Source organism: Euprymna scolopes, chromosome 22 (assembly GCF_053919585.1).
Source record: "Euprymna scolopes isolate OS-2025 chromosome 22, ASM5391958v1, whole genome shotgun sequence".
Lineage (NCBI taxonomy): Eukaryota > Metazoa > Mollusca > Cephalopoda > Sepiida > Sepiolidae > Euprymna > Euprymna scolopes.
Genome location: NC_136503.1, coordinates 44784626 through 44806244, shown reverse-complemented (window position 1 = coordinate 44806244; position 21619 = coordinate 44784626). Strand labels below are relative to the sequence as shown.

Below are 21619 nucleotides of genomic sequence, written 5' to 3'. Positions count from 1 at the left end.
ATCTGAATCTGTATTAAGAGGCCTATCTTTTTTTCTGTTTCAGGGAAAGAGTGGAAGTAGTATTGCTGATGCAGGAAGCCCAACATCAGAGAACCCTGTGGCTCACTCGCTGGAACGCAGTGTGATTGGAGAGGAATTACAAAGTAAAATAGAAGAGAATGCACGGCTACATAAACAGGTGAAATTTCCATGTCATTTGCATTATTTTGTGATCAGAAGGACAAACTCCTCCTTTACATTTTTTTTTAAAAATTGGTTTTATTGAATACTTAGGGGCTATATATACAAATGTTATATAGTCATCTATATAATGAACGTATAACCATTTACTTGTGTTGTCTAACATTCATGTATTTATATGGCTCTGAACATTCAGGGAAGCTGTGGGTCCAACACCTATCAAATTTAAGGAATGTAGGACCTGCATGCAACTTCCAATGAGGAAACATTTTAAATAAAGTTGCTGAAATACATCATGAGACTTGTTAGTCAGAAAGGGAAATTTCCATGGAACTGTAAAAAAAAACTGGATTTTGTCATTTGCATAATTTTGTGATTAAAAAGATAAACTCCTCCTTTACAGTTCTTTTACAAATCGGTTTTATTGAATAAGTGTTGTATATTCATGAGCTATATATACAAATATGTTATATAATCGTCTATATAATGAGTATTTAACCATTTACTTGTGTCGTCTAATGTTCATGTGTTTGCATGTATTTTTATGCGTGTGACACTTGTGTTCATCTGATGTCTAGTTTTTCATGATCATCGAATTGATGATGTATAATATTTAGGACAGTGTTTCTATGATCGCCTAGTGTTTGTGCATATTGATATATTAACAGATACATATTAATGAACATATAACATTTACAACAAAAATGGATAGATAACAGTTCTCTGGGGTTTTAACCTCTGGCCAATCAGGAAAACATACCTCCTTGTTCATCCTTGGATCTTGTTTTGACAGAAAGCTGCAAAGAGGGTTCATCCCTAATGAACCAAAAAGTCAGGTTGTATTTCATCAACTTTATTTCAGATGTTTCCCCCATTGGAACTTGCATGCTGGTCCTACGTTACATTTTATAGCCGTTGGACCCACAGCTTCCCTAGATGTTCAGAGTCAACACAACAACAGGTGAACTTGACTTTCTATCTTCAATAACAACCAAACATTGACTAAAAACTATATGTGTCTCTAAATCTATCTTCATTTCATTATATTATTAATGCACATAGCATTAAAGATCACCTGATGTTTTTACATAATTTATAATGTTTATCTAGAAATTCCTAAATTTTTCAGCTAAAATTTTTCTGTTTGATAACATTCCAAAATTATTGTAAATAGATATTTCATTCGAAAGAAACTATTTTAGCTGACATTCCATTTAGACTACAAAACACAATCTTAATAATAAATCGATTAGCTTACTTTATGGCATTGCCCAAGAACCAAGAATATGGCACAAGTTTTAAGAAAAAAAAGTGTTACATGGTGCTCATATGTTGGCACATCTGCTTTGGTCGACATCTTGAATTCAACAGCCTAAAAAGTGGAGTATAAAAAAACATAAACAGTTCAGAAGCAAATTGTTTTCATTGGATAATAGATTGTTCACTTCGTTTGGTAACACAAAAGAAAATAGTTCAGCAACATGGAACTATATGAAATTATTACAATGATGAGAAAAATGAGGAAACTTTCAATTGTTGGTCCCTCAACAAAGGAGGGATTGGACCTAGTAATTCACTCCCGTTCATTTGTTCGCACTTTTCTCAATAACCACTCCTCATATTTTTTTGAAATTTTGTACAAACATTAGTCATGGTGAAAGTAAATTTTTGCCAGAACAGATTTTCTGGGATAACTCTAATTGCCTCCCTCGGGACCATTATAAGGATAAAATTGCCCCAAAATCGTTTGTCCATTTATTTGTTTGCATTTTTCTCAATAACTACACCTTGGATTGTTTGGAAATTTTACGCAAACACTAGTCATGGTGAAAGTAAATTTTTCACTCATAGAGAGGGACCTCACATGCTTGGATTGTTATAGGAAAAATTAACAAATAAGAAATGTGTGTGTTATGTGTCTGTGCGGTGGGGTTGGTTGGTGAGAGTAATACATGAATTTTTATTTGAGAAAAATGGACAGTCATGTTATAAAAAATCTCATTATCTTCTGCTGACAGTTGGAGACATAAACGGGGCTAGATTCTATTAATTGTGATGGTGGTGGTTGATTAATATTTATTGTTTTTATTGACTGAATCAGACTTCTGCATAAAGCTTAAGATGATTGTGCCTCAGAATTATCTGGTCTGCATGAAGTCCTCCTTACTGACCGTAGCTATTAGTTATATCTGCAAAATTGCAGGTTTTTATCCCTGACATTCAGAGCAGCAAAGCCTAGCAGTTGCATAGGAGTCTCGGAAGGTTGTCTCTGAACATTTTAATTAATTTTGCCTTGAAGGTCAAGACTGCAAACAATTCATAATGGTGGTAGGCAAGTTTGATAATTTTGTCTCATCAGAGAATGATTTTCTACCCCGACCCCGTCCATATGCATTCGGTGTGTTTCTCTTAGTTGAAACTGGTTGGAATTGTGTATGACTCCCCCCACCACCACCAAATATCTATATTTCTCTTAGTCTGTCTGTCTGTTCCACCTTGTCTCAGAAACTACTGGACTAACTAAGCTAAAAGTTTGCATGCACCTTTGTTATGATAAGGTACAGCAAACTAAGTATTATGGTATCTGTTCGATCTACAGTTAAATATTGATAGAAATTAATTATTACAATGGGTTTTTAAAATATTTATGCAATTAGATTAGCAATTGCAGATAATTTGATGTCTTTATGGCTGTATAAATATATGAAGAATTTTATAAGTAACGAATTATATTAAGATTTATTTTTAAATCTGTTTACATAGAACCAATCTAACACAAACTATGAATTGGAATTTTTGGTTGTTGTCTAGAATTCCCCTATATTAACAAACAAACATCAGAAAAATCTGTATGTTGTACATTCTCTTCACGAAACAAAATCATGTTCCAAAATTCACATAAATTGATTAAGTAGTTTTATTTTTATAAAGAAAATCATTTTTAAACAATTAATGGGAATTTGTAGGCATAAATCTAGTGAGTACGAATTATTGTTGAGTTATCTCCCTTTGTTTCTTTTTTGTTTTTTCAAAATGGTTGCCAAGACAGTCATTGGGTACTCAGAAAATTTTATTTTATTTTTTAAAAATAAAACTACTTGATCAATTTATGTGATTTTTGAAATATGATTTTTTGTTACATCATGAGTACTTACATAATACAGTTTTTTTTCTTTATCTTTGTTTTTTTAATATAGGAAGAATTCCGGACAAGAACCAATTTTTTTTATATATATATGTTTACTTATGTGAATTATTTCTGTAACTTTTTTATCAGGTATTTGAAAGTCAACAAGAATATGATACCCAACTACGGGAACTTCAAGATCGCGTGTGTAAATATGAGAAAGAGTCAAATCAACACAATGAAGTCTTAAATCTTACACTACAGAAGGGTAAATCAGAAGTTGACCGGTTACAACAAGAGAAGGCCATGATGGAAGTGAGTCTCTTTTTTTATGTTTCTTTCACTTGCCAATTGACTGAAGTTTCATTTTAGTAACAAATAGTGAGAATAGTATATTTTTTGTTTTTTAAATTTATGTATTCTTAGACAGCTACAGAAGAGAAAAGGCTCTATGCATGGCAATAAAAAAAAATTGTAAATGATATGGGGGCCACTTTGGTAATTGTTTCATCAGTAGAGGGTGTGATCCTTAATAATTTCCATATTCACTGGATCCTAACTCCCTTGGGGGATTATCTCAAAAATAATTTCTATCAAAGCAATTCTGAGACTATTCTTGAACCAAAAAGGGTCATCACAACTAAAATCAGGACAGTGCCAAGAGAGGAGTGTGTCAGACAATTTTGCATGTTTTTATCCAGGTGTGCTTATTATGAAACAGTGATAAAACAAAGATTGTTGGATATTCATGACTGAAACTTGGTGGACAAGTCAGGCATAGATTGAAGTTTATTTGTACTTAATATGGTTATGTTACCGAAATAGGTGAATTAATAGACAAATTCACCTATCCCGTCTCCACTATCATCAGCACCCTGTTTCTTAACAGTGAGATTGACAAACGAATCACCAAAGCCGCAGGTTTGATGACCATTCTGAGCAAGAGTGTGTGGAGTAACTAAATCAAGGTATACCAGGCTTGTGTGATCAGCACACTCCTCTACAGTAGTGAGTCCTGAGCCACCTATGCATGCCAGGAAAGTCATTTGGAAAACTTTCATCTTCATTGCTTGCGTCATATCCTGGGCATTACAATATGCTGAGGGGGGCTTGCTGAATGCCTCAGGATGCACCTACTCCTCTGTCAGTGCAGACTCTAGTGGTTGAGTTATATCCACTGGATGGATGATGGCCGTGTCCCCAAGGACATCTTGTATGGTGAGATGGGAACAGAACAGCACCTCAGAAGTGGGCCGGCTCTCTGCTACAAGAACGTATGCAAACGTGACCTGAAACTGACTGGAATCAACCTGAGCAGCTGGCAGACGACTGCAGCTCCTGGCGAGGTGCTGTACAGCGGGAAGTGAGGAGAGAGCAACAGTAAGCTGTTGCTGGAGAACAGAAGATGATGCAGAAAACAGCACCAAAAGGCCACAGATCCCAGGACATTATCCTATTCTCAAATAGGTCTCCACAGCCATGCTTGAAGATGCCCGAAGACAATTCGCTGAAACACCAAGGCTCATGTCATTATCTCCCAGGATAGAAGATTGCCTACTACAGAATAGAATTTTATTAATGATACCATGGCTGACATTTGGGGGAGGGAGGGTCAACTTAGATGTTAGAACAAATATATATTAGATCTTCAATACTAAAGTTTGTAAAAATGTTCAATTTTATGTAAGGATAAAACTGAAAAAGAAATCAACAAGAGTAATTTGTATGGTTTTATAGTTACATGCATGAGAAAAAAAATGTCTTTAGAAAAACTGTTTTAATCAATATTACTTTTTGTATCCATCTAGATCAAATTGCAAAAGCAGCAAAACCAGATCAAAGAATACAAGTCACAAACTGAAAGGATGTAAGTAATTCTTAAAGTATACAAATCTTTTCTTTTTTTATTAGCATCATATGAGACTACATACAAAATCCAACCCTTTTTTTCTTTTTAATGTCTATATACATTTGATAGTATGACTGCTTAAAGGAATTACAAACATTGATATATAACAATATGATGATATATTTTTATTGTTTCATTGCATCAATTAAATAAAGTGAGAGAGGGAACAAGAGAGTACAGGAATGGACAGAAGTTGATCTTTCGAGTTCACTAGCTAGTAGATTCTTTTGGATCTTAATTCTTGAATTGAAAGCCATGTTTAATTTCAGAAGAGTTTACAATGTGTAGCTATTCTGTACAAGTATTGGAGATGAAGAGCTTTCTGTATAAGTCTTGGAATTTTTAATTTTGCAAGCAAAGAGCAAAAGATTTTTTTCGTGTTGACAAAAAAAAATTATGTGTTGAATGCTAAAAGATTCAATACTTTTATGGAGCAATTCTGGTTTCTGATTGATTTCTAGCAGAATGTGGCTCCATTTGATTCATCAGTTCCTATCACTAATATCTATAAGTTGAACCTTCCTACTTTCAGGGATCATATTTTTGGACACCAATGCATCTGTAATGCCTATTCTGGGATTTTGCCTGTGCTGTCAATGTAGCTATGTCTTCTACAGGATGTGGTTTCCATCCGTTTTATTGTTTATTTAACAACGGGTGTATTTCCATTCACAATGACCTTTCTAGATATCTCTGCATCAAATTGTCAAATATTTATTTTCTGGCAAACTGCGTCTGTTGTGTAGTGGGGTGATAATTGATCTATGCATATTAGGAACAAGACATATAATGGAGACTGGCAATACTTGGGGACTTTGTACAAATGTTCTTTTACAAGGACGAATCACAAAAACACATTACTTTTAGTTTGAATGATGACAAGACAAAGTCTTTGTCTTGTCATCAAATTATATGACAACATTTATTCCAGCTGGTTATGATGATGATTATCAGGTATTTTAATGCCTTGCAGAATTACATTGTTTGGTCTCCCTTTCTTTCGCTTCCGAAAGAGACTTAGCTAACTCTCCTCTTCTGACTGTTTCAAACTCAACTCTCGAACTCGACTGAACTCTAATTTCGAACCCTCTTAACTGAATATATTGAACATATTTTTCTTTGTGACGTCAAAATGTGCTCAATCATGCGAGAGTCCCTCATGTGGATTCTACATATTGCACACATCTCCACACGCCTTTGCAAGAAAATTTGTCAATCCATAACTGACCTATCTTTGTTCTATAAATATTTCTATTATAATGGCAATTCACTATGGGATCGCATCTAAATAGCAATATGTATTCACTGTTAACTTTTGATTACTGGATTCAATTCTAGCCTTTTCCTTTTAACAAATACTAGTGAAGGGTACCCGGCGTTGCCCGGGTGTTTGGAGATGTGTGTGTGTGTGGGGGGGGGGTAAGTATGGGGATCGAACCCGAACCGTTGAGGCAAAGTTGTAAATTAAAGTGTGAAAAAAAACAAAAAAACGTGCGACGTTAACCATTGCCCCACCGTGAGATGCTAACGGAAATACGTTTGAATTAATTACTTGGATTTAGCAGGTGCTCGTTTTAATGAGTTAATGAGGTCAAGTTTGACTGCGGGATTTCATTTACTGCTGAACGCTTTTTTTTTCCGCTAAGATGTTATAAGAAAAAGACTAACCCACATGCGGCGAGTGACAAATATTGAATATTTATCTTCCCAAAATCGAGCAAATTAAATAGATAGGTGAGCTTCGTTGTTAACTGTGAGATATTACGATTTATATGTGATATAAAAAGTTTTAAAAAGTTGTGAACCGACCGACCGCTTCTCTGAAAGAAGCCTTTTGTAGACACACATACATACATACATTTTCGCTTTTATATTTATAGATTATTTTCAAACTTATTTACGTTGTTCCTCTAATTACTGAGATCTGTCCCCTCCCATATATAACACAGTCTCATGTTCTGTACAGATCTTCTCATAGAGTTAAGATTTAACACGCACACAAAATTATTTAATAATAAATATTTTTTCATTATTTTCCATATACATATACATGTCATCCTTGCAGGAGTTTCAGTGTGGAGATAACTGTCCCGCCAGTGTTTTTAAGAAAATATTTAAAATCCTAACAATGTATAATTCAGCCATCTATATTATAAAAGTACTTTTTTAATTTAAAAAGGAAGCAGACAAACGTCATCTATGCGTTGAGTAAGAGCTTATAATTGGCAAGTGGTAGGAAGGGGAAGACCTTGTAAATTTCAGTAAAATAGCAAAGAAAATGGACTGAATTTTGTTGAATCACTAATTATGTCTTCATTTAAAACAGTTTTTTCTTTGGGGCCCATGGCGCAGTGGATAGAGGCATTGAATGTCTATGATTCCAGGTGAGAATTGTCTGAAGATAGGGGTTTCAATCCTACCCAAAGCAAGCCAGAAGATTAGTTGGCTAAAATGTGGTGAGACAACAACTATGAAAGCAGTAATTACTGAGGATACATATACTAGACTCAGCATTCCTATCCTGTTGTGGTTAACCACTTGAAGAAGGCCAGAGGATAAGTTGGCTAAAATGTGGTGAAACAAAAACTATGAAGATGAGGATAACAGTCCACAAATATATAAACAAATATACAAATTACTAATCTCAAAGGATTCCAATAAAAATAAAATAATAATTCTGTATCATTTTAATCATGTCTTGATTTTTTCATCATTTAGCTTAATTTTATTTCTCTTTCTTGTTTTAGTGATGATGTTTGTTTTACAAGTTTTTTTTTTCTTTTTTTGGAGGTGGGGTAGATACTATTCAAGCTTAGGATTAGTCATAGTTAAGTAATTATTACTTTTTCCTTTTGCCATTAATCCACATCCATCTAAAAAAAAAAACACAATTTATTTTCTATAGCAAAAAAAAAAATTTTTTTTTGATCAACTGTTTGTAAATAAGCTGAAATGGCCAAGAAATGTGAAATTCATTTCAATTTCATTTTTTTTTATGATTGGCCATATTTTTGATAACTTAATGTATATTTTGCTTATTTATTTTTGAATTTTTTAGATGGTGGTTAAAAATTCATATTGTTTGGATTATTTGCACTACTGTTCCCTTCTTGAGTGTAATTTTTACAATGTTTCACCCAGTATAACCTCCGACTTTCTTCAGGTGTATCTCTGGAATCTGCACGAAATTTCAAACACGATTTTAAAACTGTTTTGTAGGGAAGAACACCTTCATGATGTTCAAGAACATCTCACAGAAAAATTGAAGTCTGCAGCTAAAATTATAGAAAACAACCTTCCTTTTATTGATTCAGGTGAGAAAAATGTCATTTTTTCCCCCTCCAATAAAGAAGGAATTGAACCTAGTAATTCATTCCCATTCGTCCGTTCATGTGCACTTTTCTCAATAACCATGTCTTGGAATTTTTTAAAATTTTCCACAAACATTAGTCATGCTGAAAGTAAATTTTTACCACAACTGATTTTCCGGTATAACTCTGCTTGCAGTCATTATAGGGGTAAAATTGTCCCAAATCATTCATGCATTTATTTGTTTGCACTTTTCTCAATAATCACACTTTGGATTTTTTTAAATGTGCACAAACATTAGTCATGGTGAAAGTAAACTTTGCATGCTCGGTTTGTTTTACATAAAATAATTTAGTGGATTAATTAGGTTTTATAGATCTTATTAAATAAGAACAGCTTCTGGTCGACACCGGTTAACCATTGTGACATCTGTAAACAAACATAAGAAAACCAAATTGTTTGTTTTGTTTTTTTGTCAGAAGGTCAATTTTTCTCCTTCACTACTGAAGACAGGAAAGACCAGTATCCTAAATTCTTAATTTTAATGTTGATTTTTAAAGTACGAAAAAATTCTACCCCCTCCCCTTCCAAATGGGCCGCTCTAGATTGAAGCAATAAATCTCTGCAGTTGTTTATCAAAAAGTTGTGTACACTATATTAAAAGAATTAATATTTTATATTCCCTTTATCCTTTTTTATTAAATAAAACTTTCTTATATTAACAATCAATCTTGTGATGATAAACCAAACAACTATTTTTTCTTATTTTAAAAATTAAAAAAAATAAACTATTAAAACCTAAAATAATTATTTTTTGTTTGTTTACTAAAAAGTTTCGTAAATAAAAAAAAAAAAATCCTGCACCCTACATTAAAAAATAAATATTTAATATATATCTTCACCTTTAAAAAAAAAAAAAAAAAAATGTCCATATATTAAAAATTGACCTTCTGACCAAAAACCAAACAACTTAGTTTTTTTTTATTTTTGTTTACAGCTGCTGTTTGTGTGTGTGTGTGTGTGTGTGTGTGTGTGTGTGTGTGTGTGTGTGTGTGTGTGTGTGTGTGTGTGCGGTCAACAGGAAGGTGTTCCTTTTGGTTTGCTTATTTTGTGGGGTCTGTAAAATCTAATTGATCCAATTTAGCTTCCAGCATTTGTTTTAACTGGTGGATTTGTGTGTTTTTGTAACTTTTCATTGTTTGAACAAGTAAGAAAAATGTTTTATATATCATCTAATTATTAAATAACATTTTGCAAAGATTTTTTATTTGAAGTAACAAAATCATTAAACAATGTAAAAAATAGTTTTGATTTTTTTTTTTTTTTTTTATTCAACTCCAGGTGTCCCTGAGTTTAACAGCCTAAATGTACCCACACATGACAGAAGATATCAGTTACGGGCTCGTGAATTGATGTCCCAAGCTGTAGGATTAACCAGTGCATTTACGATTGCTTTCTCCAACTTCTGTACATATTCTGAACAGCGTGCACGGCATATGTGCTCTGTTGATCATAGCCAGGACCCTCTTACTATCATTAACACTCGGGTAATTAATAATTTTTATTCTTATACTAGTGAATGGATGATTCCAATATTTTCCCGATTCTGATACAATTACCAATTCTGATTCTTCATAAATCTCTAAATATTTAACTATAAATTTCTTATTTTTACCAATTACTGTAAAAACATGTTAAATGTGCACACATTTTCTCAAACGTAAAAATATACTTGTGAGAGGAGGGTGACCTGTAGATTTTAGTGTTACTGGTAGTTGAAAATCAATAAATATTATTTTATTATTACTACCAGCAGTGGAAAGTTTTCTTTTCAACAGAATAAAATAAATAAAGGTAATTAAAAATTGTTTTTGGCATTAGAAAATAAGCACAAATTTTTCTGATACCAATTCTTATACCCCCCAAATTTCTGACTTTTCTGATTCCCAATTCTGGTTAATCGTCCCAACACTATCTTATACACAAATGTCTTAGTTTCTAAAAGCTTACATGACTTGTTTTTGTGAGATTTGAATCTTTTATATATAAATATCAATGGGTGTGTGTGCTGTATAGAAAGAAAGGTTAGAGAATCTAAATAAAAGATAAAAGTGTATTATAAAAATTTTTTAGGTTAGCAGTGAAAGTGGGTCGAAATCTCAAGGTATCAAATCTCTATATGTTCCCTCTAAGGAAGCTACACGAGTCGAACCTTTCTTAAAATTTCAAATATATCATATTTTCCTCAAATTTAAATCGGGTATAAAATTTTCTGAGGAAATCAATGGAAATCGTCCCATTCCTTTCAATATGCTAAATCTGTCCTCTCTAAAGGAGCTAAGAAGTAAGACGATGTATTGCTATGACAAAGACAGCAATGATTGTGCTAACCAATATCTGGAAAGACAAATCCATTTCATAATGCACAAAGAAACGACTCCTGCAAGTTTTAATATTTGATTAAGTGTAGGGCAAAGTATCTTCATGTTATGATATCCTGACAAACTCCTGTGTAAAGAGACAAAAGACATTTGAGGATGATGTTTTGTAGGCATTCAAATTTGTGCATTTGTGTGTGTGTTCTCAAAGACAAAAGAGATTTAAATTGTTGTGAATATGATATTTGTTGATAACCATTATGTCGCAGCATCTGCATCATGTTCTCCATATCAATGATGATGATCAATTAGACCAGTATTTCTTAACCAGACCTCAGCAGAACAATTTAAATAAGTTGGTGCACTTTTGACATTCTGTTTAAGTTCATATATAATATTATATTACTGAATATGCTTAGTATATTATTACTTATTTTAATACTAACATCATCATTTCTAACCTATTATTTTATTTTAAAAACGAAAAATAACAATCATTGGGAATATATTTAGGGATTTTTGTATGGCACCAAAGTGAAAATTTGGAAAAGAAGTATCAGTTTTTCCTTACACCAGTTATAAAATATACATATTACAATATTCACCAAGTGAAATACAATGAAAATAAAATGAGAAAGATATAGTATAGAATTTTGTTTTTGTGCAGGTGTTCCTTCAGATATGTAATTATGTAATTTATTTAAAGGGTTCTTCAAGGGTAAAATGGTTGAATAATACTGACTTATACTGTGGTTGTCAAACGTAATGAAAGTAGCATTCATTTAATATATAAAAGGCACTATGTCTGTCTGTCTGTCTGTTTCCATATTTTCAAACTCTATCTCCTCCGAAACTAAAAGTCACAGAGTAGTGCTAGGGGCCTCAAATGATTGGATTTTTTATGGACGTTTTTTTAAGGGTTTTTAGTTGGTTAAAATAGTTTTTAAAGAGTTAAAAGGGGTCAAAATTGAAAAAAATTGTTATACATTTTGTACATTCATCTTGGTTTATTTTTAATTAGTTCATATACGTTTCACGTTGGTGAAGTGGTAACGTCACCAGCTTTGAATGCTAAAGTTTTTAAATATTTACGAAATCTAGACAAATTAAAATACCATATTTAAGCATATTTTTTGACCGGGCAAAGCTGTCACCAACCCCACCCCGCTAGTATTGACTAAAATTAATTGAACCTTGATAAAAGTAAGAGTTGAAAACTTAGACACATAAATATGATCTTTTGATTAATGCAGATTTCGTATTTATTATTATACTAGCAGGGGTACCCGGCATTGCCCGGTGCAGGTGTATGTGTAGGGTGGGGGGGGGGGGTAAATAATAACCGAAGTAATAACCCTGCTTAAACCCTGCTTAAACTTTAAAAAAAAAAAACGGAAAAACCAAAACAAAAAAAAAAAAAAAAGCAAAAAATCGGAAAAACAAAAAAAAAAAAATGGAAAAGACAGCATAGATAACCCTGTTTCAATATTAAAAGTTTCAAAATCGAAAAAAAAAAAAATTTATATGATACCTCAGATCGAATCTGCAATCTTAAGATAACGAAGCTGTCACTTTAACCATCGTGCTATGAACGCATCGGCGAATGTAGGTCGGTTTTTATAATATTTAAACGAAATGTCTTTTGCATGTGTTGACGCATGCATAGAAGCTATCTTGTCATGAAGGAACGATTTTTTCCACCCGTCCCTGTAGAAAAGGGTCTGGTTGAGGGTGAAGGAATTAATGTTTTTGGCCAATTTTTTGATATTTGTCATTGGAAGGTTCAAGCTTGAAAATGATACCAATCTGGCGAAAATCTGTTGCCTCTGTCAAAAGTTTTTGTGAGACGTAGAAACACACGTTGCCCGAGTGTTTGTAAGCGTGTTTGGTTGTTAATGAAAAGCTAAGAATAAGCGATGTAAAAAAAGAAAACAGAAAACAGGGGTACCCGGGTAATCAAAACATCGAAAAAAAAAACACAAAAAAAACTAACGTAAGGCAAACGAACGATGTTAAATGTAAAAATCGAAAAAAAAGAAAACAGAAAAACGAACGTTAAAACCAAAAAAAAAAAACATGTGAAAAATGGCTTAAATAAGCCTGTTTCGATATTAAAATTTTAAAAATCGGTGGGTACCCGGGTGTTTTTGGGTGTGTGGTCGGGGGTGGGGGTGTTAATGAAAACCTAAGAATAAGCGAAGTAAAAAAAAAAAAAACAGAAAAACGAACGTTACGTGAAAAATGGCTTAAATAACACTGGTTCAATATTTAAATTTAAAAAATCGAAAAAAAAAAAAAGAAGACATCTCGCACCATGATTCGAACCCAAAACATTTAAATAATGACCCAACGCGCTAACCAACTGAGCTAACGTGACGTATATGAAATTTAGTCAGTTCTTCAACTATTTAAACTAAATCAGGTCATGACGTCATCTGACACATACGTAGAACCGGTCGCAGTCATGAGAGGACGGTTTTTATTGACCCCCCCCTGTAGAAAATTGTCGATTTCTGGGTGAAAAAGTGAACGTTTTTGGCCAATTTTTCGATATTTTTCAGGCGAAGGATGGAGCTTCAATATGATACCCAGTTCGTGAATTTTTGTTCAGTATGTCAAAAGTTTTTAGTGGACACACAAACACACATACATACATACATACATACATACATACATACATACATACATACACACATTTTCGCTTTTATATATATAGATTATATTGGACCCAATATATAGTAATGATTTAAAAAGTTTTATAAAAAATGACTTATGCGCCACCACCAAGAATTAAAACCAAAACGTTTACCTTATGATTTAGTTTTTCCTTTGCTGTTAATGCCTGAGCTATGAAGACATGAACCAATAGCTATTACGTTACACATGCATATTTGTAATGCTGACATTCCACCTTCACCTGGCAAATTTCATTTTTTTAATTTTCACACTTTTGCACCAATTTTCCTTGGCTAAAACCCAAATATAAAGTTTTGTATGGGTTCGAATATATATTAAGTTTCATGTCTGTAGACCAAAAACTGACAGAAAAGTTTGGTACGCAAATTTTTTTAAACAAATATGTATATGCATACATAAATATATATAGAAAGAGGTCTGTGTTTACTATAACTTTATATGCAAATATTACGCAATTATAAACCATGTAGAATATCTGCATGAATACAATTACACGTAATAGTTAACTAAGGATGATCATCCTATGAGAAAATTGAAAAAAACTAATAGGGAATTAAAACGAATTTTTAAGAGAATATGCAAATTAGCTATATATTTTGCGGATGAATGCAATTCCATGATTCATATATAACAAAGTTGTATTTTCTTTTTAAATAAATAGAAAAAAGAGTTTTTAATATGAATGCCAATACACACAAAAAAAATTATAGGAGTATATATAATATAATATAATATATATATATATATATATATATATATATATATATATATATATATATGGAACAAATGGTAAAATGATATATGAAAAATCATTTATTTAAGCACCTAAGAACTCAATATCAACAACCAGTCAGTATACAATTGTTTGTGAGATGGTACCAAATTTTTTTTTTTTTTATAAAATTTCATCATCAGTACTGGGATTAGTCATCAAATAGATACCTCAACATAAATGTGAAGGTACTAAAGTGTATTATACAACAAATCAAAGTTATAGGCTAAAAAGACGCAAATATAATCTACTTACAGAAATGTTTATAAGAGCTATATCAGAGCTAAATACTATTTAAATACAAAATTAACACTTTAGTGAAGATATCAAAAGATTATACAGCAAATCAAGATTATAGGCTAAAAACAAGTGAAATAATCTCCTTAGATAAATGCTTATAAATGGCTATGTCAGGCAAGTATGTAACGTTGTACAGCTTTTTTTAATGGTATTTTTACATTTTAACAGACCCAACACATTGTAGACTCTGTCGCAGGGAAACAGAAAAAAAGGAAAAAACTTGACTCCCTTTTTTTTATTTAACAAAAGCCTATATATCAGATATTTCCAATGACACATATTTTTTAAATATTTAAATGGTTCATTTCTCCTTTTCCGGCTGCGTGTGACTTTTCGTCTATGCTGTGATGTCACCCACACATCTAGAACACGTGCTTTTCTGAACACGTGTGTCCTTTTTATCTCTCCTGTGACATCATATCGCACACTGGGTCAGTCATTTGCATATTGCCTTTTCTGCTGCTAACCCAATGTCAGCGGCTCTGTTACAAGTAGATATGTTATTTAAACAAAGGGTTGCAATAAGTTTTATATGTTGTTGACATTTCAAATACAAAGTACAAAATGGAAAAGACAATGAGTTTGAGAAGTTCAGAACAACATGGTAGTGTTTAAACACAACAATGGCTGGAGATAGTCAACGGGACATGATCATTTGTTAATCAGTTGTTGATTTGAAACCGATGATACTATGTTCTGAACGTCTGTTCTCCCACAGTCCTTCATGCCTGAAGATGATTAGACAGAGGCTTGGTGCATTATCTGCCAGTGTTGAAGCTCTCCTCTCCTAGTGTGAAACGTCTTTCTGCAGGTAGCACATGCAAAGCAGCCGGAATTGTGTCTTCTGTAATACAACGCATAAATAAAATATTATGTTCTTATTTTGAATTTCAACTTTTAATAATTGAGCACTCTATTATTTTTGTTTTTTTTCCCCCACTGTCCTTACTAAGATATATATGATATAAAAGCAAAATAATTATTTATGCGAAAAAAAAAAAAAGGCTATATATAGTCCATACAATGTTTTGATATATTATATGTCTTCTTCAGACATGCAAATCCCAAGAGAAAACATATTTTTCACATCGAAGATATAATTTATTTTTCCCTGTCAATTATCTTTCCTCATTTATTTGAACACATCTATCTATTGAGTTTTCTATTTTGTGAACACATCTGTCTGTTGGGTTTTCTATTTTGTGAACACATCTGTCTGTTGGGTTTTCTATTTTGTGAACACATCTGTCTGTTGGGTTTTCTATTTTGTGAACACATCTATCTGTTGGGTTTTCTATTTTTGAAGCAGTTATTACATGACATCATAACTGGTGCTACCAAATCAGGCTGTCTAAAGATACTGGCTTCCTGACCTAAAATGTACCAAACATTGATGTTATTGTTTTTTTTTGTTTTTTTTGCCTTTCCCTTTTCAAAACTTATGTTCTGTAAAGTAAAAAACAAAAACAATTTTTCTTTACAAAGCAAGTGAATTAAACACCATAAATAAATATTTGAAGGTACAAAGAAATTGAAACATACAAATTTTTCTCCAAAATTATGGGACGTTGAGTTATTTAACTCAATAAGAGTTGATATACCATTGAACAAAATAATGGAGGTATAGTATGGACTGAATAAAGTCTTTTACACATAAAAACAAATTTCCACTAAGTTTTATACCATACTATCAGATAATATTTCCCCCTTATATATATAATAATAATAATAATTATCATTTTTATTATTATTTACTCACTAAAAATTTTCACACGAGTCATTTTCAGTGATCACTCACTAGCAATAACAGGTGATCTTTGCTAAGATCTCAGATTTACAGCAATCTCTGTCACTTTAAATAATACTTGCAAATCATTTTGCATTCACATAACAGCTGTTTACCATTGATTTCTCATTGATAAGTTGATTTTCTCTAGAATCTGAGTGACAGTAAGCCTCCTAGGATTCTAGTACTCTCTGTGCCTCTCCAGTGGATTTTTGGATAGTGCTTCCTCTCCTCAGTCTTTCCATCCTCCTTAACCCTCCATGACTTATTTATTCATCCAGAGTTTTTCTTCGTCATTATCAGTGGTCACCCACTTGCAACAACAAGTGGTGTTTCCTGGAGTCTGGATGCCAATTAGTTTCCCCATCTTTTCAGTACTACTCACCTCTTTTTATAATTGTTGTGAATAATTTGGCATTTTTGCAACAGCAGTTTATCATTGATTTTCTCTGGTGGCAGTAAATCTCCCCAAGATTGCAGTACTTTCTACATCCTTCCTGTGGAAGTCTGAATGGTGCTCTATCTCCTCAATCTTTCCATTGATTTTGATTCTTTCTATCCTCCTTAAGCCTTCATGACCATTTTGTGTGGTACCAACTGATGCTGATGTCATTTTATTTGTGGAGGGGGGGGTGAGAAAGATTATTAGATTTATAACATAATAATGATCATGATAATGCAATAGTTATATTTCATAGCTAGTGTATACTCCTTTAAATTCTTTATTCAGAACTCTTAGTTATATAGTCCGAAATACTTGTGCAGGAACAAGTTTTGTAAAATCTATATGGAGCACAAATTTTTTTTTAAGCTTGTGAATTTAAGAATATGTCAAAACTGGGTTAAAAATTAGTTCCCCGGTGTTTAAAGGTAGTTACTTGATAACTGTTGAGATTACGTTAAGAACCCAATCAAATTAGTTTTAATACTTGCTGATTAAAAGCAGATCAAAAGGTTATCTGATTTGTGGTAAATGGTATTAAAGAATTGGCACACCTTCTGCTCGAGTAAGACAAAATGGTATATAAATACAATTAAGTGTAATCACTTTAAAAGCTTTGTAAATTAATTAGAAAAAAAAAAACTAAAATAAATGATTCCAGTATTCTTATTGCTGCGGGGAATTACTGATTATTAAGCATTGGTAATTAGTTTTGGATAATCAAGTCAACCATGTGAACAATTATTGAATGTATTCTCTTTCACCATATATATATATATATATATATATATATATATATATAAGTGATGGTTTTGTAGTTCCAACGAAAGAAAAATATGTATATTTAAAAGAGTGTAGCCATCAACAATTGTGGGTTTTTCAGCCTTTTATCATATTTTTATTTTAAAATATTTTTATAACGCGTTTCAAGCTTTGTTTCGCTATCTTCAGATATTTTCGTAAAAAGTTTTTTTTTTAAATGGGAGTTTGAAATGTTATTCTTACATCTGCTGATACTAAATGTGTTTTTCAGAGTGATGAGGCCTCAGACATATATATATATATATATATATATATATATGTCTGTATGTGTCTATGGTTGTATGTAATCACAGCTGCTATAAAAACTGCTGAGCTTATATGACTGAAATTTTGTATAGACCTTCATTATGATAAGGTGCAGCGAACTAAGTATTATGGTATCTGTTCAATGTACAGTTAGGGATTAATGGGGATTATTAGTCACCACAATTTCACGTTTATTTGAGAACTACTGAGAAATACTGTTGCCACATATGGGCAGGAGCTGCTAGAAAAGACTTGTCCTGCCTTGATAGGGTTCAAAATAGACTTCGTGGCCTGGTGGGAGATGTTCTTTTCTCTTCGCTGCAACCTTTATCTCATAGAAGAGATGTTGCGAGTTTGTCTCTGCTTTATCGTTATTTTCATGGAAAGTGTTCGACTGAGCTTCAATCTATGGTCCCCCCTCGCCAAACTTTCACAAGAAACACTCGACTAGCTGAAAACACTATCAATAATTCCCCCCACTCTTTATCTGTGCCTAAACCTAAACATAGATTCCATGATCAAAGCTTCTTTCTTAGAACTGCACACCTTCGGAATTGTCTTCCGTTTTCCTGCTTTCCAGCTGTCTATAATATGGTTGTCTTCAAGTTCAACGTAAACAAGTTTCTGATGAGCCATTCCACTTAAGTTAACAAATTTACTGAACTTCCATTACTATCGATTACTATATTGTCCTTTTGACTACTGTACACTCTTTAACCCTTATCCTTGAGTGGCCTCTTGGCCTTGATAAGTGGTGACGCCTATGTAAAAAAAAAAAAAAAAGAAAAAGAACTATTCTCCATATTTGGTCTACAGTAACTACTGGCTGTTCACAGACCTCAAAAGAATGTTCCAGTGAAAGAGAAAATGGCCTCCAATAAAGAAGTGATATTGGAAGCTGAGGGATATTTTGAGATCAAAGACAAATGATTCTACAAAACAGGCATCAAATTGTTAAAAAAAAGCATTGGAATCCATGTACATAAGTTCCAGACTTTTGTGTACGGGCACTTTTATTGATAATACACACATGAAACTCTAGTCCCCTTTGAAGTAATCTCCTCCGGCTGCAGTGCACTTGTACCATTCCAACAAGTTCTGGAAGGCTCCATGGAAGTCCTCTTGTGTGAGCATGTCAATGACCTACATCACAGACCCTTTCATCTCCTCAATTGTCTCATAACGACAGCCTTGAAGGTTTTCCTTGAACTTATGGAATAACCAAAAGTCACAGGGAGCAAGATCTAGACTACAGGGAGGGTGAGGTACTGTTACGATGCCTATCTTGATCATGGCAACGTCTTTCTTTCTGATCTTCTCGGAGCATCCTTGGGACAAACTTTTTGCAAATCTTCTGCATCTTCAGTTCCTCGTGAATAATTGTGTGCGCAGTCCCCACACTGACATCAAACTGTGCACTTATTTTTTTTTCATTTTTTTTAGACACACGACAGTCCTTATCCATGAAATTCTTTATTTGGCCAATCAACTCTGGTGTTCTCACTTCCTTACTCCTCCCACACCTCTCATCATCCCTCAAAGACTCTCTGCCTTCCTTGAATCTCTTATGCTACTCAAAAAACTGATGCTCAATTTATGCAAGATGGTCCAAAAGCAGTCTAAAACATTTCATGCTTTTCTGTGGCACTTTTTCCAAGTTTAAAACAGAATTTTATTGCATAATATTCTTCTAAAGTGTTCTCACACCCAGATTGCATTTTTTGGAATTCACCAGCTGTGATAATCAGGCTTTAGTAGAGTGTATTTCAATTTCTATTGTAGCTGTTCATTTGAATCTGGAATCATAAAAACTGGTCAGTCATCTCATAAGATGTATAGCAATAACATACTGAATTTTCAAGAGTCTACGACAATTTTAAATGCCCGTACAAAAGAGTTTGGAAACTTAATGAAGGCACCTCATATCACCCTAAAAGGATATCATGTTGATGAATAAAGTCAAATTTTGCCTAAACGATGTTGTTTTATTAGTTAGACTTGGGAACATTTAGTGATTATTAATTTTTTTAAGAATAAGAGATTAAAAGCCAGAGTTTAATCACGTTTTCATTTTTAACAAAATGTTTGTAAACATGATTGCAGTCAGTATACATTTTACACAGAGATTTATCAGCATCCCAAATTCATATTTCCATTATATGAAATGGTATTTTTGGAAACGGTTTCCCAATATTGACATTAGTATTCTAATTATTATTTTCAGTTTACCATAGGATTCCACCTTCTTTATGATTGGTGTTCTCTTTCATGTATTTTAGTACTGAATTAAGCATTGAAAATACTAAAAATCTATTTAATTAAATGCTGAAATAATTCTGTGACTATTTATTATAAGTTCTATTTTAACCAGATGTAATTCTATAGAATTAATCGATTTTTACTGCAAAAAATTATGTTGTAATTTCAGATCTTGCAAGAAAGAAAAACAATTTGGATTATTTCAGCTATTGTCTCATCAACATTTTGATTGATGTAACCTCCAACTTTCTTCAAGTGTATCTTGTTGAACTTAGAAATCTCTCTGCCAAACTCGGGAATTTGCATAGAATTTCAAATGGAATCCTTTATTTAATCTGAAAGTATCCGTGGCATAATGGATAAAGTACTAAATAAAAAATCAGCTCTAAATGGCACTGTTCTGAAAGTTGAAGGTTAAATATTAAAGGCGATACTGAAAATACAATTACAAATTACTTAAGACTTCTACCCAAATATGGCTGATGGAATGAGACTATGGTACCTCTGTGGATTAAATAAAGGGTTGCAGATTCTCCGAGTTTGGCAAGGATACACTTGAAGAAAAACACAGGTTAAATCAACCAAAGTTTTGTGAAAATAAAACTCAAAATGAGAACAGTAATCCAAACGATCCAAATTATCAATCCTCATCTAAAAAATTCAGAAACATGAAAACAAACCATTCAGAAATAAATACTTTATCAGTGATAAAACATTAAATTAAGGAAAAACAATAATAGAAATGTGAGAAAAATAAGACAAAATAATTGCAATGGATCCATCTATAAAAAGTTTATTTACACAAAACAATGTGATAGCAGAAATAATTATTTCTGTTTTTAAAAAAAATTTAACTCAGTCAATTTTTTCTATCAGATTTACAGATTCACTTCCAGTTTTTTTTTTTGTTTTTTTTTTACCCAACTCAAAAAATAGAATCTTCTGTTTTTACAATAGAGACAACATTTTGTTTGTTTATTTAAAATATCTAAAATAAACACACCAAACATTAAATATTCAATATCCGCCCCTCTTTTATTTTCCTAAAAATAACTCTTTTCCTATATTAGAAAATTAAAACAACTTAGAAGAAACCATTGTAGACTTGCTTTCTTCGTTACTTATTTCTGGGGGTATTTAAAACCTAATTAATCTGATATGTGTATATGTTTACATATTTGTATGTACAGAGTTCACTTCCCAAATTTATAATATGGGCTTTCTAAATAACTGGCCTGGGTGCCCGGCGTTGCCCGGGTGTTTGGAGATGTGAGTTAAGCAAAAAAAAAAAATGGTTGTAGGCAGGTTCGAACCCATACCGCAAAGGAGGAAAAGAACGTGAAAAAAAAATGTGACATCCTTGTCATTACGTCCATCGCCAAACCGGAAGTG

At 32.6% G+C, this 21619-nt stretch overlaps 1 protein-coding gene across 2 annotated transcripts in view; it reads left to right on the top strand.

Annotated features, from left to right (window-relative positions):
* LOC145243390 (protein phosphatase 1 regulatory subunit 21-like) overlaps positions 1-21619 on the top strand; it is a 109709-nt gene that overhangs the window by 39490 nt on the left and 48600 nt on the right. For both annotated transcript variants that reach the window (XM_080106230.1, XM_080106229.1), the window contains 5 exons: positions 44-178; positions 3458-3622; positions 5116-5174; positions 8436-8530; positions 9867-10072. In XM_080106230.1, coding sequence (XP_079962356.1) covers positions 44-178; positions 3458-3622; positions 5116-5174; positions 8436-8530; positions 9867-10072 — 660 coding nt within the window. The remainder of the gene's footprint in view (positions 1-43; positions 179-3457; positions 3623-5115; positions 5175-8435; positions 8531-9866; positions 10073-21619) is intronic.